The sequence below is a fragment of the Hemiscyllium ocellatum genome, chromosome 6 (genome assembly GCF_020745735.1).
Source record: "Hemiscyllium ocellatum isolate sHemOce1 chromosome 6, sHemOce1.pat.X.cur, whole genome shotgun sequence".
NCBI classification, from domain to species: Eukaryota; Metazoa; Chordata; class Chondrichthyes; order Orectolobiformes; family Hemiscylliidae; genus Hemiscyllium; species Hemiscyllium ocellatum.
The window spans coordinates 54,116,167-54,139,096 of record NC_083406.1 but is presented as its reverse complement, the minus strand read 5'-3'; the positions used below and the strand labels follow the sequence as shown (position 1 = coordinate 54,139,096).

General features: G+C 42.5%; 1 protein-coding gene across 3 annotated transcripts in view; it reads left to right on the top strand.

Moving 5' to 3' along the window:
- The window catches only part of abcc4 (ATP-binding cassette, sub-family C (CFTR/MRP), member 4), a 472,542-nt gene that overhangs the window by 327,841 nt on the left and 121,771 nt on the right, over positions 1-22,930 (top strand). For all 3 annotated transcript variants that reach the window (XM_060825961.1, XM_060825960.1, XM_060825959.1), the window contains 2 exons: positions 7,177-7,368; positions 14,233-14,388. In XM_060825961.1, the coding sequence (XP_060681944.1) occupies positions 7,177-7,368; positions 14,233-14,388 (348 nt within the window). The remainder of the gene's footprint in view (positions 1-7,176; positions 7,369-14,232; positions 14,389-22,930) is intronic.

The window sequence follows — 22,930 nt, the reverse complement described above, 5'->3', positions numbered from 1 at the left end:
TCAAAAGTGCTGCTCCCCCTCCTCTCTTGCCTCCCTATCTATCCTTCCTGGAACATTAAGCTGCCTGTCGTGCCCATCCCTGAGCCATGTTTCCGTAATTGCAATGATATCCCAGTCCCATGTTCCTAACCCTGCCCTCAGTTCATCTTTTGTCCCTGCTAAGCCCCTTGCATTGAAATAAATGCAGTTTAATTTATTAGTCCTACCTTGTCCCTGCCTGCCCTGATTGTTTGACTCACTTCTGTTCTCAACTGTACCAGTCTCAGATTGATCTCTTTTCTCACTATCTCTTTGGGCCCCCCAACTCCCCACCTTACTATTTTAAATCCTCCTGAACAGCTCTAGCAAATTTCCCTGCCAGTATATTAGTCCCCTTCCAATTTAGGTGCAATCCATCCTTCTTGTACAGGTCACTTCTGCCCCAAAAGAGATTCCAGTGATCCAAAAATAAAAATCCTTCTCCCATACACCAGCTCCTCAGCCATGCATTCATCTGCTCTCTCTTCCTATTCCTGCCCTCACGAGCTTGTAGCACTGGGGGCAATCCAGATATTACTACCCATGAGGACCTCCTTTTTAAATTTCTGCCTAACTTTCTGGAATCTACCTTCAGAATCTCAACTTTTTCCCTTCCTGTGACGTTGGCTCCAATGTGGACAATGACCTCTTGCTGGCCCCTCTCCCCCGTGAGAACATTCTGTACTCATCCTTGATCCTGGCACCAGCAAAACAACACACCATTCTGCTTTTTCTCTGCTGGCCACAGAAATGTCTCTACCTCGGACTACAGAATCCCCTAACACAATTGATCTCTTGGAAGCCGATGTACCCCTCATTGCATTAGAGCCAGTCTCAATACCAGAAACTTGGCTGTTCATGCTTCGTTCCCTGAGAATTGACACTGATATTTTTTTACAAACTGAACGATTCCCACAGCTATCTGGACTACATCTCTTCCTGCAAAAATGCCATCCCATATTCCGAATTCCTCCGCCTCCACCGTATCTACTCCCAGGAGGACCAGTCCATCACAGAACACATCAGATGGCCTCCTTCTTTAGAGATCGCAGCTTCCCTTCTCACATGGTTGAAGATGCCCTCCAACACATCTCATCCAAATCCCGTACCTCCGCCGTCAAATCCCACCCTTCCAACCGTAACAAGGACAGAACCCCACCGGTCCTCATTTGCCACCCCACCAACCTTTGTATAAACCATATCATCCGCCGAGATTCCCGCCACCTCCAAACGGACCGCACCACCAGACATATATTTCCCTCCCCACCCCTTTCTGCAAAGACCTTTCCCTCCGTGACTACTTGGTCAGGTCCACACCCCCCAACAAACCACCCTCCCATCCTGGCACCTTCCCCTGCCACCGCAGGAATTACAAAACCTGCGCTCACACCTCCTGCCTCACCACCATCCAAGGCTCTAAAGGAGCCTTCCACAACAATCAAAGTTTCACCTGCACATCCACCAATGCCATTTATTGTATCTGTTGCTCCCGGTGCAGTCTCCTCTCCACTGGGGAGACTGGCCGCCTCCTTGAAGAGCGCTTTAGGGAACATCTCCGGGACACCTTCTCCAATCAACCCCACCGCCCCATGGCCCAACATTTCAAATCCCCCTCCCACTCTGCTGAGGACATGCAGGTCCTGGGCCTCCTCCACCAACGCTCCCTCACCACCCGACGCCTGGAGGAAGAACACCTCATCTTCCCCCTCGGAACACTTCAACCCCAGGGCATCAACGTGGACTTCAACAGTTTCCTCATTTCCCCTCCACCCCACCTTACCCTAGTTCCAACCTTCCAGCTCAGCACTGTCCTCATGACCTGTCCTATCTGCCAATCTCCCTTCCCACCTATCCGCTCCACCCTCCCCTCTGACCTATCACCTCCATCTCCTCCCCCACTCAGCTATTGTACTCTTCTCCCCAGCCCCCCAACCACATTTATCTTTCCACCCTGGAGGCTTCCTGCCTGTATTCTTGATGAAGGTCTTTTGCCCGAAACGTCGATTTTCCTGCTCGGATGCTGCCTGACCTGCTGTGCTTTTCCGGCACCACTCTGATCTAAACTCTGGTTTCCAGCATCTGCGGTCCTCGCTTTTGCCTAGGTGACATAATTGAGGCATACAAAATAATCAGAGGGTTAGATGGGGTAGACAGTGAGAGCCTTTTTCCACAGATGGTAATCGCTAGCACACGGGGTCAGAGCTTTAAATTGAGCGGTGATAGATGTAGAACAGACATCAGAGATAGTTTCTTTACTCAGAGTCGTAGGGGCATGGAACACACTGCCTGCAACAGTAATGAACTCACCAACTTCAAGGGCATGTTAAATGGTCATTGGATAAACATATGAATGAAAATGGAACAGTGTAGGATAGGTAGGCTTCAGATTGGTTCCATAGATCATCGCAACATTGAATGCCGAAGTGCCTGTACTGTGCTGTAATATTCTATTTTTCCACCATATTCTTACCAGACTGTATCCCGCTGTAGACTCTTCGTGTCACCCTCAGCACTTAGCTTTCCAGGTAATTTTGTGTTACTCTCAAACTTCACAATAGTACATTAACTTTCCTCAACCAAGTTATTAACATATGTAGTAAACAATTATGTCCCTACACTGATCCCTGTGATGAACCACTAGTTAGAAGGAGCTAGAACGAGTCTGTGTTCCTTACAAAGAATACACATTGTGAATCAAGGGAATCAAAAATGTATTGAAGATCACAGAGGGCAACATTGTGCATTAGAGAACTTTATGTCTGCTGTAGTTAGAGAACTTCTGCTGTAATTTGTAAATTAAAATGATTTTGCCCTCCGATTGTGTACCTGACGCAACATATTTTGTAAATATTAGAACTGTTGTAATCCAATCCTGCTTTTTGCGTACAGGGTGTAACTGGGAAATTTTCCACATTACCAATAGATACCAGTGTTGCAGCTTTCCTGGAATAGCTTGGCTAGGGGTATGGCTAGTTCTGGAGCACAAGGTTTAAGTCCACTTCCAAAATGTTGTCAGGACTTTGTAGAATCCAGTATCTTTAGCCATTTCTTGATGTCACGTGGAGTGAATTGATTTGTCTGAAAATGCTTCAGCTTTGGCTTTTTCCCTGGCGTGGTGGGCTCTCCATCATTGAGGAAGGTGATATGTGTGTATTAATATCAGGTTTGGAATCTAGGTCTCCAACTATATGCAGGTTTATGTTGGTGACTCCTGTGAAGGGTTTTCTTTTTAGAAAAAATGAAGTCTGCAGAACAGTGATTAAATCCAGCAGTTTGTCAGAAAGCAGGTGACTGCAGACCTCTGATATTAATGAATAGGTTGTTGGGTTTACAACAAGTAGAGTAAACATCTAATGCCATTAGCTTTATTTTCAGTTCAAAAGAACATTGGATGAGTGAACACAGAGAATGCTGGACAAACTCGGGAGGTCTTGCAGCATCTGTGGAGAGAGAAATCAAGTCAACATTTCGAGTTTGGTAGACAGTCATTCTGGAATTAATACATTCATTCTATTTCTATCTTCACAGACGCTGCCAGTTTCTCTAATATTTTCTGTATTTGCTACAGATTTTTGGATGAGCAAAGCATTTATCAGATCAGAAGATATCAAAGTTTAGTTTCTCTCATAAGGGTAGTTCAAGGCAATTTAGGAAACATGGTTTATCAGCACAAGGGTTCAGTTGGTAAATCATCCAAAGCAGAAGAGTTTGTTTGGAACTCTGCTGGCTATTAGAATAGACAATGTTTGGATTCCAGTTCGTGAGAACTTCATGGTGGCAGATTTGGAAACGATTCATTGAGTTGTCTCCACAATCCAAGGCAAAAAAATTGTCAGTTAAGTCAAAACATTCAAACCTCTCTCATGGGTAATGTCAGGAAATAGGGTTGAACTTTCCTCTTACCGTGTAATTTAAGAAGTTTCTAACTGTCTTTGACATTTAACTAGCTTTTTTCTTTCATGCAATATATGTCTGCTTTGTTGTTAAAGAAAATCTGCAGCCTCATGAATATGTTTCAGTGACCAGCAACCATGTCAACGATCTAAACAAAAAAAAAAATCCAATCCATTCTGGGATGTGTCTTCTTCAGTACTTAGAAATTAGACTTGAACTTAGAACTTAGAATTCCTACAGTGTGGCAGTGAGGAAACAGGCTCTTTGGCCCAACAAGTCCACACCGACCCTCCAAAGACTAACCCACCCAGGCCCATTACCCCGGACTAATGCACCTAACCTACACATTCCTGAACACTGTGGGCAATTTAACATAGCCAGTTCACTTAACCTGCACATCTTTGGATCGTGGGAGAAAACCCAGGCAGATACAGGGAGAATATGCAAACTCTACACAGACAGTCGTTCGAGGCTGGAATCAAACCTAGGTCCTTGGCTCTGTAAGGCAGCAGTGCTAACCACTGAACCACCTTGCCACCACTGGGAGTACGGTAGTACCACCATCTAGGATCACAGCCGTTTGTTGCTTCCTCTGTTTGACATGCAAGTAGTCCTGTATTATAATTTATAGACATATCTGGTTTTGCTTCTGGAGTACCCTCCCACATTCTTCATTGATGCAAGTTGATCCCCTGGATTGATGATAATGATAGAGAGGGAATATCACAGAATCCCTACAGTGCAGAAGAGGCCATTCAGCCTACTGGGTCTACACCAATCCTCCAAAGACATCCCACCCAGATCTACTCACTTCTAAATAACTTAGTCCTCAGCTTTAATCTATGCAGACACTTCTGCATAAGGAAATGATTCTCACTATCCACCCCATCTGTGCCTCTCATAATTGAGTATACCTCAATCAGATGGCTGCTCAGCTTCCCTTTCTCCAAGGAAAACAAATCCAGCCTCTCCTCATTACTGATACTTTTTATTCCAAGCAATATCCTGATCAATCTCCTTTGCACCTTTTGCAGTGTAATCATATCCTTTCATAGTTCAGCAACCAGAATGGCAAACAGTATTCCATCTATATAAACAATATTTTATAAAGTTGTTACAGTGCAGAAGGAGGCTATTTGGCCCATCTGGTCTGCACCAGCCATTCTCCTGCCTTTGCCCCCACAATCTTGAATGGTGTTCCATTTCAAGCAAATGTCTAAATCCATTTTCAAACTTTCGATTAAACCTGCCTTCACCTTACTCTCACGCAATGCATTTCTGACCTTGACGACTCTTAGCTACATGGGTACCACGTGATAAAGCTTATTCTTTAGTTTCTTTTGTCAGTTATATGAAATTTACGTATACCTTTAAGCTCATGATTCTTTCACCAATGGGAACAGTTTCTGCCCATTTCCTTTGTCCGGGAACCTCCTCCATGTGATAGCAATCCTAATCTCTCCAATATATCTTCACAAGTGAAGTAACTTTGAGAGTAAGATAAAACATGGAAATGGATATATGATAGATGACAGTTTAACTCTACAAGGAAGAAACAAGCAGAATGTGATATGCACAGTGGATAAGTGAGAAAAGAAGGAAGCAAGAAGAGAAGATGGGAGTGTTTTTGGCAGTTAACATAAAGATGAATCTAAAGATCTTCCATGGAATCCCACAGAATCCCTACGATTTAGAAACAGCCATTCAGCCCAATGAGGCAAAAGTGAGGACTGCAGATGCTCGAAATCAAAGACTGCATTAGAGTGGTGCTGAAAAGGCACAGCCGGTCAGGCAGCATCCGAGGAGCAAGAAAATCGACATTTTAGGCAAAATCCTTTCATCAGGACGAAGGGTTTTTGCCTGAAACGTTGATTTTCCTGCACCTTGGATGCTGCCTGACCGGCTGTGCTTTTCCAACACCACTCTAATGTAGATTCAGCCTAATGAGTCCACACGAACCCTCCGAAGAGCATCTCACTCACCCTGTCCCTGTAACCCTGCATTTCCCATGGCTAATTCACCTAACGTACACATCCTTGAACATTATGGGTAATTTAACAATGCCAATCCATCTAGCTTGCACATCTTTCGACTTGACAGAAACCCATGCAGACACGGGGAGAATGTGCAAACTCCACACAGAAAGTCATAGAAATGTACAGCATGGAAACAGACTCTTCAGTCCAACTCATCCATGCCGACCCAATCTAGTACCACCTGCCAGCATATCCTGCCAAACCCTTCCTATTCATATACCCATCCTGATGCCTTTTAAATATTGCAATTGTACTAGCTTCCACCACTTTCTCTGGCAGCTCATTACATACACATATTACCCTCTGTATGTAAAAGTTGCCCCTTAGGCCTCTTTTATATCTTTCCCCTCTCACCCTAAACCTATGCCCTGTAGTTCTGGATTCCCCCACCCCAGGGAAAAAACTTTGTCTATTTATCCCATCCATACCCCTCATGATTTTTTAAACCTCTATAAGGTCACCCCTCAACCTCCGATGCTCCAGGGAAAACAGCCCCAGCCTATTCAAGCTCTCCCTATACTTCAAATCCTCCAACCCTGGCAACATCCTTGTAAATATTTTCTGAACACGTTCACGTTTCACAACATCTCTTCGATGGGAAGGAGACCAGAATTGCATGCAGTATTCCAAAAGTGGCCTAACCAATGTCCTGTTCAGCTGTAACATGACCTCCCAGCACCTGTACTCAATACTCTGACCAGTAAAGGAAAGCGTACCAAATGCCGCCTTCACTATCGTATGTACCTGTAATTCGACTTTCAAGGAGCTATGAGCCTGCTCATCATGGTCTCTTTGTTCAACAACACTGCCTAGGACCTTACCATTAAGCATCTAAGTCCTACTCAGATTTGCTTCCCCAAAACACAGCACCATGTCAGTTCTGCACTTGCAGTGTCAACTTAAGTTTTGTATTAAGTCTGTAGTGGGGTTAAAACCCATGAACATCCAACTCAAGGGTTAGAGTACTACCGCTAACACATGCTGAGTCTGGAATGCTCACAATAGTAAGCCTTTTAGTTAATATTTTTGTGTTTATGTTTTGAATCATTGGTAAACATTTTATGAATAATATGTTGTGTGTTCATTTTATGTTGGATCCTCACAGCTGGCAAGTGGATGTTTTGTTTCAAGTAAAGTGGTTTTGATTTAAATCTTGTGCCAAATGAAGTGGTTTGACTTACTGTGCCAGTCAAATTCCTCCTCATCATTCTAATTTGTTTTCCTGTAGATGACTTCAGTGGAGCGAGTGCTGGACTACACTGAACTTGAAAGTGAAGCACCATGGGAATCACACAAGCCCCTACCCGATGGCTGGCCACACCATGGAGCCATTGTCTTTAAAAACGTTAACTTTGGCTACAGTCCAGATTGTGAGCCTATTCTACAAGATCTGAATCTCGCAATCAAATCCAAAGAAAAAGTAAGCAAACTAGCTACTGTTCAGCAATTAATCATTTTGACTTACTTTATTGGAGAAATCTGACTTTACCTAGTCATTGGCTAATTCTTAGTGTTATGCTGTGTAATTATCAAAATCAAACTAAGAAAGAAAAAAATGAAAATACAATAAAGTTTTCAAGCAAGATTCTCAAAAGGTCTTCGTGAATGTTCCCTGATTCTGTTGCTAACAAGTTAATGGCTGTAAAATTTTAATTCTGCTATCTAAACTAAAACAAAATCATATGAAAAAAATATTCTTTGAGTACTTGTGTTGTACTTGTGCAAACAAATTTATAAAATTAAATTACTTAGCTTTCCTCTATATCAATGTAGAAACAGAGAGAATTTATCAATACCAAATGTTGTGTAGAGGATAATGATGACTAGTTGATTTCATGATGTGATTAATATTCCACAAAAGCTTAGACACTGAACAGTATACACCTAAATAAGTAATACCATTATAAATGAAGAAATCATTCAACCATTATCTGCTGGCTTGTTATCATAAAATTGCAAACCTAATTCCGTAACCATACCTTCTGCCCGTGGCTCTGTATGTTACTCTATTCTTCTGCAATAGTTTTCTTTTCAAAAGTATGCTTGCTCCTGTCTTAGTCATTCCCTTGTTGCAAACCAATCCATATTCCAAAACCTCTGAATGAAATTCTCATAACTTCTCTTTACTACATCTCTTTAGCACCATACACTAACTTGTATCTTGTGCTCTTATATCTTGCGTGCCCTGTTTATGAAATGGCTGCATTTGTGGCTACCGCCACCACAAGGTGGAAAGCTGCACATTTGCAAAATAATTGAAGTGTTACTTTTAAACTGTCATGGAGCAGCAAATACCATGTGTTATAGAATCAAATGAACACCAGTACATTTGGGAGGAGCCCTGAGAATAACCTTCAAATGCTGACACTGTGCAGTTTTGCATAGAACTTTTTCACTGTTTTAACAGACGTTTTGTACTTTAAAGTCATTTGTCCAGCACTGATTTCATTTTTGTCTTGCTATTGTTAATTGTGCTAAAATCAATTGGATTGTACATTTTACTGTACTTAATGCATTTCATGTGGACATTTTCCTGGAGTTTGTTCCCGTAACGTGTGCAACTGTGTTTTGAATGCCTTTGTGCTTGGTCAAATGGATCAATGTCCACTTATAATGGCTGCACCCATCCACTGTACTGAGAATGCAAACTCTGTTGTGCAATTCAAAATGTTATTAGTTTGTTTTTTAAATGACATTATGTACCTGCTCTTATATTTTCAAATGACTACATAGTGGAAACACAGGAGCAGGATTTTTCTGAAGGCAGAGTTTCAATGATGTTCACCAAATGGTGGTGGCGGCAGAGTAGGCAATATCCTAGCTCCTGTGCATGGCTTGTGCTCTTCATCTGCTTTTTTTTCCCCCCTTTTCTGACTCCCCTTCTTTGCTCAGTTTTATTTAATTTTCGCTCAGACTTAATGGTAAGGTCCTCAGGAGTGTTGCTGAACAAAGAAACCTTGGAGTGCATGTTCATAGCTCCTTGAAAGTGGAGATGCAGGTAGATAGGATAGTAAAGAAAGCATTTGGTATGCTTTCCCTTATTGGTCAGAGTATTGAGTACAGGAATTGGGAGATCATGTTGCAGCTGTACAGGACATTGGTGAGGCCACTGTTGAAATATTGCATGCAATCCTGGTCTCCTTCCTATTGGAAAGATGTTGTAAACTTGAAAGGGTTCAGAAAAGATTTACAAGGATGTTGCCAGGGTTGGAGGATTTGAGCTATAGGGAGAGTTTGAATAGGCTGGGGTTGTTTTCCCGGAGCATTGGAGGCTGAGGCCTTACAGAAGTTTATAAAATCTTGAGGGGCATGGATAGGATAAATAGACGAAGTATTTTCCCTGGGGTGGTGGAGTCCAGAACTAAAGGATCTAGGTTTAGGGTGAGAGGGGAAAGATATAAAAGAGGCCTAAGGGGCAACTTTTTCACGCAGAAGGTGGTACTTGTTTGGAATCAGCTGCCAGAGGAAGTGGTGGAGGCTCGTACATTTGCAACATTTAAAAGGCATCTGGATGGGTATATGAATAGGAAGGGTTTGGTGGGATATGGGCCGGGTGCTGGCAAGTGGGACTACACTGGGTTGGGATATCTGGTCAGCATGGACGAGTTGGACTGAAGGATCTGTTTCTGTGCTGTACTTGCCTTATAAACAGAGCTCATAGGTAGAACAGTGGCATGGTGTGTTCTGAAGCCCAGAGCAGGACTTTAGTGGCAGCATGGCCTGCACTGGTGAAGCCTCCGGACTGGGACTGCAGCAGCAGAGAAGGAAATATTTTACTCTCTTTAAGTTATCTTTATTTATCTTTTATTTTATTTCTAAGTTAATGAGAATGGTACGTATAAATTATGACTCAACCTCCATGAACTCATTTATCAAATTGCAAGGTCAAACAACCTTCCCAAACTCTCCTCATCCCTGGCTATTTTGAAACTGTCTCCTAACGCTACACTCAGCACTAAACCACACTACTCTAATTGTCTTACCAATGCAGCAATCAGCTGCAACATGATTTTACTACTTCAATACTACATCCCCTGTGAAGTTGAGGAAAATCTCACTTAAGTTGCATAGTTAGAAGTAATAACCTAGAAATTCCAATAAACAATGTCTAAAAATCTGATGAACTTTGAGTGAGGTGGGGGGGAGATTTGGAGTGAAATTAGTTTTTGCCATTTCTGGTGACAAGAGATCATGAAATTCTTAAAGGATCCTCTGATGTCGTTTGGGAGCTTTACTAACAACAGCATAAATTTGCACCTCTGCAGTGAACAGAAGGAGCCCAAGGGAGGTATGCGCACTTGGCACTGATGTCATGTATAGATACCTTAATGTAATACTCGTGTGACAATTGCTCCCAGTATTTTAGAGGATATGCAGTTTCAATTAGACTGGCTTGCTCCGCAAAACCTCCCACCCTGCGCAGAGTTACAAGAAGCCTCTTCAATATCCCTGCATCACTATGGAGTGGGCACTGTAGGTTTGCAAGTATAGGATGCCAGCACAGAAACAGTTTGTTCGGTTCCTGTTGATATTTATTTGAATCTTTTCCCATCTTCTTAAATTAATCTATACTATTTGTTTCTTCCACTCCCTGTGGTAACCAATTCCACATTCTCACCACCTACTGGGGGGAAAAAAAAAGTTTCTTCTGAATTCCTTGTTGGATTTCTTGGTGACTATCTTACATCAATGGCATGTAACTCTCCTCACAAACAGAAACATTCTCCAGCTCGCCAGTCTTACCAAAACCTCGCAGAATTTTAAAGATCGCTATGATCTCACCTCTCAGCTTTCTTTTTTCTAGATAAGAGACCCACCATGTAAACCCTTATATTTCCAGAATCTTCCTTTTAAGATTTGTGTTAAAATCAAAGCTGCACCTGTGAACGAATATTAAGAATGGCTGCGAAAACGAAAGGTATTGTCGCATTCTTTCGAAAAACACTGCCACAAACTTTGTCATTTGGTAAACAGGCTTTTGAAGTTGTCAATTGGAAAATATTTGCAATTGGAATGTTAACACTATAAAGTCAAGTGGAATTCATAAGGATTGCTTTCTGCGTTCCAACCCTATTTATTGGAACGTAAGATGACAGATTGTCCAGTTATTTATCTATAGTATCAAGAGAAGCCAAGAACTTTTAAGATTTCATGGCACTTATAATTTATCCCATTATTCACGCTGTTGTCATTATATTGTGGTACTCTGCAATTGTCTTAATGGTGTTAAGGGATGTGTATGTTATGTGCATTTGTCAGGGGTAAATAAGACCATAAGACATAGGAGTGGAAGTAAGGCCATTTGGCCCATCAAGTCCACTCCACTATTTAAGCCGCTCAGCGTTCCATGTCAATGAATTCCACAGACCCACCACTCTCTGGCTGAAGAAATGTTTCATTTCCATTCTAAGTTGACCCCCTCTAATTTTAAGGCTGTGCCCACGTATCCTAGTCTCTCTGCCTAACACAAACAATTTCCAATGTAGAGTAACAGGGTAGGGGAATAAGTCGAGGTGGATAACTCTTCGGAGGGTCGGTGTGAACTTGTTGGGCCAAATGGCCTGTTTTCACGCTGTAAGGATTCTATTATTCTGTGAACATTTTGAGTCCAGTAACCCTCTAGCTTCAGAACTGGTGTTCTGAAGAAGGCCAGATCTGCTGAATTTTCCTAGCAATTTCTGGTTTTGTTTCTGATTTCTAACACTTGCAGGTTTTTATGTTTAAACTTAAAAGGAACTAAGGAACATCTTCAGTAACGCTTTACATTGCCATTACAGTAATTATAGAAAGGACAATTGATTTGTGAGTTCCATTATCTGATTGCAATTCATGAGGCTCTCCTGGACTAAAATAGTTTTCAAAGGAAAACGCTGATTTTAAAATCTGCCAGCTGATCACGCAGGTTAGCCAAGCTTTAATGAACTGTTGTGGAATAAAGAAAGCCTTCTGAATTGAAATTTACATTTTTATCAAAAGACATTACAGCTAGTACACCCAGTCAGCCATGAAGAAAATCCCATCTTCTATTTTTGATTTGCACCTCTATCATAAGTTTCAAATATTGGAAATAAAAGATTTCACCTACAATTATTTGGCTTGGAAACATGACTTCAGACATTGCAATACATAAATCAGTTGTATTTTGGGGAGAAACTTTGTCAGAAATTTTGTCTGGAACCAGTATTCTCCTGGCCTTTCAAGAAGGAAAGGTACTTAGTGTTAGAACTGATGAAAAAGAAATATCAGAACTCAAAGGACAACTGAAATATTATCTATTGCTAAGGAGGCAAAACTATGGCTCTTGATAACAAGACACCCACACAACCTCATAGTGAAACTGAATCTGGGCTGGGATGGAATCACCAGTGCAAACAGAAGGCTGACTCCACACTCCATAAGTTATAGTTATAGTTATGAAACAATGCATATTGATCTTAATATCTTGTATACAGTAGGGAGTTCATAAGGGGTGGCATTATGCGACAATGGTTGGCATTGCTGCCTCTCAATGCCAGGGACCCAGGCTCAATTCAACCCTCAGGTGACTGTGTGGAGTTTGCAAGTTCTCACTGGGTCTGCAAGGGTTTCTTCTGGGTGCAGGTTAGGTGAATTGGCCATGCTAAATGTCCATAGTGGATGCTAGATGGATTGGCCTGTAGGAAATGCACGGTTACAGAAATAGGGTAGGGAGGTGGGTCTGGGTGGAATGTTCTATTTCCACACATTCCTGCTTTCCAATGAATGCCAATCAGCGCGCAATGTTTATTTTTGCTCCCAATAAGTAACGTTGTTTTTTTAAAAAGTTCAGTATTACATCCACTGCACCCGATGTGGCCTCCTCTATATTGGGGAGACAGGCCGCCTACTTGCGGAACATTTCAGAGAACACCTCTGGGACACCCGGACCAACCAACCCAACCACCCCGTGGCTCAACACTTCAACTCCCCCTCCCACTCCACCAAGGATCTGCAGGTCCTTGGACTCCTCCATCGCCAGACCATAGCAACACGACGGTTGGAGGAAGAGCGCCTCATCTTCTGCCTAGGAACCCTCCAACCACAAGGGATGAACTCAGATTTCTCCAGTTTCCTCATTTCCCTTCCCCCCACCTTGTCTCAGTCAAATCCCTCGAACTCAGCACGGCCTTCCTAATCTGCAATCTTCTTCCTGACCTCTCCGCCCCCACCCCCACTCCGGCCTATCACCCTCACCTTAACCTCCTTCCACTTATCGCATTTCCAACGCCCCGTCCCCAAGTCCCTCCTCCCTACCTTTTACCTTAGCCTGCTGGACACACTTTCCTCATTCCTGAAGAAGGGCTCATGCCCGAAATGTCGATTCTCCTGCTCCTTGGATGCTGCCTGACTTGCTGCACTTTTCCAGCAACACATTTTCAGCTCTAATCTCCAGCATCTGTAGTCCTCAGTGTTACACTGAACAAATTGATAAACTTATTTTTAAATTGAAGCATGTCATTAACAAGGTGGGCTAGATTTACTTTGTGGTGAAGGATCCATTTGAAGGTTATAGTGATTCTGTGCTCCTAGCCAGCACACTGGTATGTTTCTGCTTCCAATGTGCCTGCAGCCGGAATACAGCATGACAGTGGCCTCCCAGCAGCCAGCAGGTTATACAGAGATTGATTGCAGGTGCATTCTGCAAAGCAGCTTTGCATGAACTCCATTGAGTTGCAAGGACTGGAATGCCTCCATCGTATATATCTTTCTCAGTCTGCTTGGTCAACACCCAGAGCTTTGCATGTTCCTGTGTCGGTTTCCTGACTGTGGGCCTTAATTGGATGACCTTCCCAGAAGGCTGCCTCCTTAAAAATATTCTCCAATGTCTTCACAAACTGGGTTCCCAATATTAGAATTGAAGTCCTTGAACTAAAATTCAAGCTACTGCTTTTTAATGTTCAGAAACAAAAACAGAAATTGCTGGAAAAGCTCAGCAAGTCTGGCAGCTCCTCTGAAAAGAAATCAGAGTTAACGTTTTGGGTCCATTGACCCTTTGTTCGGAGGAAGGGTCACCGGACCTAAAATGTTAACTCTGATTTCTCTTCACAGCTGCTGTCAGATCTGTTGAGCTTTTCCAGCAACTTCCCTTTCTGTGTGTGATTTACAGAACCCATGGTTCTTTCCGTTTTTATTGTGTTTTTTAATGTTTCTGATTTTTAATCCTAACTTCTAAGTCTGTTTTAACTCCAGAATGAAAATCCAGCTCAGTTGATGTGGTAAAATGTATTACAAACTGTAACTTCATTCATAGTATTTGCTCTTACAGATTGGGCTTGTTGGAAGGACAGGCGCTGGGAAGAGTTCTCTCATCTCAGCCTTGTTTCGCCTTGCTGAACCAGAAGGGAAAATCATCATTGATGGCATTGTAACCTCGGAACTAGGTTTACATGACCTGCGAAACAGCATGTCCATCATTCCTCAGGTATTTTATGAGCTGATCTAAAATAAATATATCCCAATATCATTAGCCTTGTGGAAGGCTGGTTTTATATTTGACCAAAATCTTGAGCATGACATACTGACTGTTTTATACTTAACCTTAACTTATCATGCAGAACAGAGTTAAAAACAGCTTTTTTTACACCATTTATTATATGTAGCTAATGAATAACCATTGCTTGAACCCTAAATGTAAACTTGCCTTCGGTTGATTGATGAGTGAACTAAACAATTTGTACTGCCTTTCACATCACAACACCTCAATGCTTTTCACCCAACTAATTTTATTTGAGGACAGTGTCAATTATATATGAAAATTACTTTGTAATTTTTAAAAAAGGTTTTGTACCATGTGGAGCAAACTGTGAACCAGAGATGACAATGACGAGAAAATGCTTTTATATAATAAATAGCTAAGTTTTGGAATGTACTGTCTGCTGATGCATTGATGCAGATTCAGTAACCTTTGAAAGGAAGTTGGATAAATACTTAGCAAAAAATACATGGAAGGAGCAGGAAGTAGGGCTAACTGACTGCTGTTTGAAAGAACCAACTCAGATTAAATTGGCCAAGTGACTTCCCCTTTTGTATTTTGTGCACGCTCACTCTAAGGAACAGGCTTAACAATGCAATTCAAAGATCTAGCTGATGCCCAAATGAATGAACCTTATAAGCATTTTTATTTGCATAGGTTGGAAGTTGTTACCTTTTGTTTAAAACAACAAAACACAAATTTGCCCTTCAGTTGAGTTGAAGCTTGACTAATGTTAAGAGGTATTTGGTAATTTAGCTGACTCCAGTTATGTTATTTATAAATGAATATAATCCTATCATTCAACTTTTGCTGAATAAGTCATGTGGAATATGAAGAAACAGATCTTTATTTACAAAGTAAAAGTTGCATCTCTGTCCACTTTTAGAGAAAATTAGTCACTGTTCACAAAATAATATTTAGCTGGAATAATATTGGTCAATAAACTGATGGAATTGACAAAGAAAGTCATCACCCAGGTTTTGAATATAAAATGACTTCCAGCACAAATTGTTTTTTTTCTGTTTAAGCTAACTAGGAAAAGCTCTTGAGATATTTGTACTGCTTTTGAAGACCTAGGCAGTTTAAGCTCCGTATGCAGGTAAATATGGAGGTGAGCAGGCACCAGATAGCTGGCAGGAGACAGTGAGATCTGCAGGTGCTGGAGATCAGAGTTGAGAGTGTGTTGCTGGGAAAGCACACCAGGTCAGGCAGCATCCGAGGAGCAGGAAAATCGACGTTTCGGCCCGGAGCCCTTCATCAGGTAATGATGAATCATCAGGAATTTCCTGATGAAGGGCTCTGGCCAGAAATGCCCATTTTCCTGCTCTGGAGATGCTGCCTCTCCTGCTGTGCTTTTCCAGCAACACACTCTCAAAACAGATAGCTGGCGCCATCCTGCGCTCTAGCCTAGTTAAACAGCTACTAAGGCCTATTCTCCTCTAGAGACTGACTGGAATTTTAGAGACATTGGAATGTACTGCATGATGATGCATTGATGCAGATTCAGTAACCTTTGAAAGACGTTGGATAAATATTTGGCCTTTCTCACCTCCACACACTTGGAGGATGAGAGGGAGACTTACCCTTCACAATGACAGTCTAGCTGCTGTTTCTGTTTTTTTAACATGAACATTTAAAATAGAGAGACAGTGACGAAAATGGAAGAGTTTCCTACCAGTAACACATACAAATGATGCATACCGATCCAACTTGACTTGTATACCACAAAATGGAGCTCCAGTACAACCAGTGGATTCATTTCCAACTTACACAAACAGAAAGTGCTGTACAAACACAGCAACTCTGGCAGCATCTCTGGAGAGAGAAACAGAGTTAAAATATTTCTGGTCCAAAATGATGACTTTTGAACTGGTCTGCAGTTTTCACTCCACTCTAATTCTCTTTCTACAGATGCTGCAAAACTTGGTAAGTTTCTCCAGCACCTTCTGTTTTCTTTCAGATTTCCAGGCTCAATATTATTTTTTTTTAGTTATTTTTGTATTTGCATTCCCTCCAGAAGGGCAACTTTCGCATAACATGCAGGGCTGTAACCTCCATTTGACTCCAAAAAAGGTTTGTGACACAAGGGGCAAAGAGCCAGATATTTGCTATTCAGCCGGGTAATTGAGATTGGGAAGATTTTGACTCAGCAAACCCACCTCTGTTTAAGATCTCTGTTATCACTAACCTGGAAGTGAATCTTAGGTGGCCATGAATGTGGCTATGTGTGCCAAAGCAGGCGTGTTTGCAGTGCCTGAATGAGTTGTCTGGGAAATTGTTCTAGTTGTTTTAGAAACTATTTGATCCTTTTATCCTTATCCCTGAACCTCATCTTCCCCAAAGCAATCCTCAGTGATCTATTACATTCCCATTCCAATTCTAACCACACAGCCTCTATCATCGTAACAGGAAGACGCCATTCAGCACATCAAACCTGCTCTACAATTGAACTCTGATCATCTCAATAACACTCTCCCACACAATCTCCACATCCCTTAATGATATGAATCTCCAGAAACCTATCAATTTCTGTCTGGAATATGCTCAATAATTGAGTTTCCATAGTTCCTCATATAGAGAATCCCAATGATTCACCATCCTCTGAGTGAAGGTATTCTTCCTGTTGAATGTTCTATCTCTTAACTGAGGTTATGTCCTCTAGTTCTAGACTCCTCAGCCATGAGAAACATTCCTGTCATGACCAGGTTCACTGAGACTACATCACATTCTTTGAAAGTCTAGAAATTAATGATTCAGTTTCCTCAGTATCTCCTCATAAAACAATCACATCTTCCTAAGGCTTAATCTGGTGAAATTCTGTTGCACACCCTATATTGTATGTATATCCTATAAATGGGATCAAAACTACACAGTACTGCAGGGAAAATCTGTAAATAATTGCAGCAGACATCTTTACTCTTGTAGGCAGAAGTGGGTACTGCAGATGCTGGAGATCAAATGGAGATCAATCGTAGAATGATGCTGGAAAAGCACAGAAGGTCAGGCAGCATTTGAGGAGCAGGAAAATTGACACCTTGAGCGAAAGCCCTTCATCAGATGCTGCCTAACCTGCTGTGCTTTTCCAGCACCACTCTAATCTTTACTCCTGTACTCAAGTTCCCTTGAACTCAATGCCAACATAACATCTGCATGGAGCTTAGTTGTTTGCTGATCCTACATACTAGCTTTTAATAATTAATAGACCAGAACATCCAGATCCTTTAGGACGCTTTTCCCTACCTCTCACTATTAAAGAAATATTCTGCCTTTTTCTATTTTTTCTATCTTTTCTATGAAAGTGGATAAATTCACACATTGTATTTCATCTGGCAATCACTTAGTCTGTCCAATCAGATAGCCTGTATATATCTACTTATAACCTCATTGTATTCTCCTCATAACTTAAGTTCCCATCAATTTTGATGTCATCAGCAAATTTGGAAATATTAAATTAGTCTGTACCAAATAATTTTTGTGGATTGTGGACAGTTGTGAACCAAGCACCAAATTCTTATTCATTCCCTTGTCTTGTTCCTTCTTCCACAGTACATCACTTCACATTTATCAAATTTAAAGTCTATCTGCCCATCTGAGAACTCCACCTATATCTTCCTGCAATTTCAGTGTCAACCATCCAGCCAAACATACTTATAATCCACCCTGCATTTTCCTCTATATTATTTATGAATATCAGAAACAGTGAGGGACTCAACACTGATCCCTGTGGTATGCCCTTAGACACCAGCTATCAGTCACACAAACAGCCTTGTACCACCAGCCTATGTCTCCTACCAATAAAGCAATTTTGGATCCAATTTGCCAACTTACCCTGAGTCTCTTTATTTCACTTTGCGTGGGTATCCGTTTTTGGTGAATACCTGGTATAGGTGTTCTTCTTCCTCTTTTTGCAGTTCTGGTGTGCTGCAGAGTGTTGTGGCCCTTTGAATAGTGTCCTGATGCAACTTCGTTTGTGTGTGTTGGGGTGGTTGTTTTCATAGTTCAGGACTTGGTCTGTGTGTGGCTTTTCTGTATACCTTTGTGCTGAATTCTCTGTTCGGTGTTCTCTATACCATCACATCTAGGAATGGGAGCTGGTTGTCCTTTTCTTCCTCTCTTGTGAATCAGATTCCTGTGAGTGTGGCGTTGATGATCCGGTGTGCGTTCTCTATTTCTGTGTTTTTAATGATTACAAAGGTGTCTTCCACATATCTGACCTTTGTAATCATTAAAAACGGATACCCACGCAATTTCATCAACAGTTGCCTAAGGAAAAGACAACGGAACGAGGACATGCCGCAACCCAAAGGACTAGCCACACTACCATACATTAGGAGCATTTCCGAACTGACAGCCAGACTGCTGCGACCACTAGGACTCATAACAGCACACAAACCAACAGCCACTCTCATTCAACAACTCACCAGGACAAAGGACCCGATACCCAGCATGAGCAAAACCAACATAGTATACAAAATCCCATGCAAGGACTGCACAAAACACTACATAGGACAAACAGGAAGACAGCTAACAACCTGCATCCATGAACATCAACTAGCCACGAAACGACACGACCAGCTATCCTTAGTAGCCACACACGCAGATGACAAACAACATGAATTCGACTGGGACAACACTACTATTATAAGGCAAGCCAAACAGAGAACAGCCAGTGAATTCCTAGAGGCATGGCACTCATCCACAGATTCTATCAACAAACACATCGACCTGGACCCACTATACCGGCCACTGCAGTGGACAGCAACTGACAACCAGAAGCGTCAGAGACAAGCCACTATAAATGCCGGAGGAAACATCACAGAAGCGCTTCACAGGGGGCTCCCAAGCACTGAAGATGTCACCTAGAAAGGGGACGAAACGTTTGCAACAAAAACTCCCAGTTCGGCGAACAGAATCACAACAACGAGCACCCGAGCTACAAATCTTCTCCCAAACTTTGATCTATCCATGCCTCTCACTACCTTGTATATCTCGATCAGGTTATCTCTCTTCCTCCTCTCCAAAGAGAAAAGTCTGAGCTTAGTCAACCTCTCTTCATAGGACAAGCCCTCTAGTCCAGGCAGCATCCTGGTAAAACTTTTTTTGCACTTTCTCCAAAGACTCCGTACGTTTCCTATAATAGGGCGACCAGAACTGGACACAATATTCCATGTGTGGTCTCACCAGGGTCTTGTAGAGCTGCAGCAAAACCTCATGACTCTTAAACTCGATTCTCCTGTTAATGTAAGCCAAAACACCACATGCTTTCTTAACAACCCTATTCACTTGGGTGACAACTTTGAGGAATCTATGCACATGAACACCAAGAGCTCTCTGTTCCTTCACACTGTCAAGAGTCCTGTCATTAATACTATATTCAGCATTCAAGTTCGACATTCCAAAATGCATCACTTCGCATTTATCCAGGTTGAACTCCATCTGCCATTTCTCCACCCAGCTCTGCATCCTGTCTATGTCACGCTGCAATAGCTCTCGATACTGTCAATGACATACATATAACGTTTGTGTCATTGGCCACTAATCCACCCCTCCACCTCCACATCCAAGTTATGTATAAAAACTAAAAAGAGCAGAGGCCCAAGAGCAGAGCCCTGTGGGACACCACTCAACTCTGACCTCCAGGCAGAATACTTTCCATCTACAACCACTGTCTGCCTTCTGTCAACCAGCCAATTCTGAATCCAGAGAGCCAAATCTCCCTGTATCCCATACGTCCTGACTTTATGAATGAGCCTACCATGGCGAACCTTATCAAATGCTTTGCTGAAGTCCATTAACACCACATCCACTGCTCGACCTTCGCCGACCTATCTCGTCACCTTCTCAAAGAGTTCAGTAAGATTTGTGAGGCATGACCTGTCCCTCACAAGGTTATGCTGACTGCCTTTAATCACTCTATGCTTTTCCTATGCTAGTCATAAATCCTATCCCTCAGAATTCTTTCCAAAACCTTGCTGACCATAGACGTAAGAATGACTGGTCTGTAACTGCCAGGGATTTCCCTATTCACCTTCCAATCGCCTCCTTCCAATCCTCCGGTACAACTCTCAGTGAGGAAGCAAAGATCTTTGCAGCGGCTTTGCAACCTCCTTTCTCGCTTCCCGGAGCAGTGTAGGATAAATCTGGTCTAGCCCATGGGACTTACCAATCTTAATGTTTGCCAAAATTTCCAGCTCATCAACTTCATCAATCTTGATCTGGTCAAGACTGTATACCAGCTCCTCAAAGTTCTCATTCACAACAAGGTCCCTTTCCTTAGTGAAAACTGAAGCAAAAAACTCATTTAGGGCTTCCCCTATCTGCTCAGATTCCACGCACAAGTTCCTTATGCTGTCCCTGACTGGCCCTACCTTCTCCCTGATCATTCTCTTTTTCTTCACATATGAGTAAAATGCCTTTGGGTTCTCCCTAATCCTTCCTGCCAAGCCTTTTTCATGCCCCCTCCTAGCTCTCCTCAGTCCATTTCTGAGCTCCATTCTAGTAAGCCTGTAATCCTCTAAAACTGTGCTAGATCTTTGCTTCCTCGAACCTACATAAGCTACCTTCTTCCTTTTGACGAGAAGCTCCTCTTACCCCTACTTGCCTGTCTCAGAGGAACTAATTTGTGGATCACTCGCAACAACTGCCTGTTGTGCCCTTTCTGTGGAACAATTGCTCCAAGTCTGTACTTCCCAACTCCTGTCTCATAGCGTCATAATTTCCTTTTCCCCAATTAAATATCTTCCCTTGGTAACTGCTCCTTTCCCTCTCCAAGGCTATGGTGAATATGAGGCAATTTTGGTCACTGGCACCAAAGTGTTCTTCCACCACGAGATCTGACACCTGTCCTGGCTCATTGCTGAGCACCAAATCCAAAATGGCCTTTCCCCACGTTGGCCTGTCTACATACTGAGTAAGGAAACCCTCCTGAACACACCTGACAAAAAAGGCTCCATCCAAACCATCTGCACTAAGGGGTTCCAGTCAATATTGGGAAAGTTGAAGTCACCCAGAACAACGACCCTGCTACATCTGCATTTTTCCAAGGTCTGCCCACCCATGAGTTCTTCAATCTCCCTACTGCTATTAGGGGGTCTGTAGAAAACCCCCAATGCAGTGGCTGCTCCCTTGCTGTTCCTAACTTCCACCCATAATGACTCAGTAGACAAACTTTCCTCAGCAGCCTTCATTTCTGTAGCTGTGATGCGCTTTCTGATTAGCAATGCTACACCCCCTCCTCTTTTTCCACCCTTCCTGTCCTTTTTAAACATTCTAAACTCTGGAACAACTAAAAACTATTCCTGCCCCTATGAAACCCATGTCTTCGTTATGGCCACAACATCATAGCCCCAAGTACTGATCCATGCTCTAAGTTCCTCACTCTTATTTCTGACATTCTTTGCGGTAAAGCAGACACACTTTAACTGATCCCTTTCTTTCATCACATGAGAAGCCTTCCTGATATATTCACTATATCCTGTCACTGTCCCATCTACAATTGCCCCCTCTCAGATATGTAGCTCTTGTTCCCCCCTCCTCTGCCCGCCCTTGCCAAACTAGTTCAAACCCTCACACACCACACAAACAAATCTCCCACCCAGGACATTTGTGCACCTCCATTTCAGGTGGAACCCATCTTTCTTGTACAGTTCCCACCTTCCCCAGAAGACATCCCATTGGTTTAAGTATCTGAAGCCTCCCTCCTACACCAGCCTCGCAGACATTCGCTGTTTGTTCTTCACCTCACTGCCTCGTGGCACCGGTAACAAACCTGAGATCACTACTCTACTCATCCTGCTCTTCAGCTTCCAACCCAGCTCTCTGTAGTCACTTTTCAGATCCTCAATCCCTTTCCTGGCTATATCGTTGGTGCCAATATGTACCACGATTTCTGGCTGCTCACCCCGCCCTTTCAGAATCCTGTTAACCTGATCGGCAATATCCCAGATCCTGAAACCGGGGAGACAACGTACTTTCCAGGAGTCCCGTTCCTGACCACAAAATCTTGGTAGTTGCAGTTCTCCCATGACATTGAATTCTATGCCTCCCAACCTGTACAGCTTTTTTTCAAGATGGCTGATGAGAATTTCAGCAGCAGAAAGAAATCAAACTGTCCATACCTGTGTCTGACTTAAAACATGAATAGTTTCCTTCCAATTGGACATCACCACTCCAATCCAGGACTTCCCATTGTGCATTTTCTGTACAAGCTTCTTGCTGCAGCACTCAGTGCCCCTTCTGGTCAGCATGGGCGAATTGGATTGAAGGGTCTGTTTCCATGCTGTTCATCTCTGTGACTCTATGATTATGACTAAATGTTACCCAGGAAATTGTGGGAAATTAGGAAGAAAATTGTAGGGTCCCTAGCAGAAATATTTGTGTAATCTATAACTATGAATGAGGTGCCAGAGGACTGGAGGATGGCTAATCTTGTGCTTTTATTTAAGAAAGGCTTTAAGGAGAAACCTGGGAACTATAGACCTGTGAGTCAGAC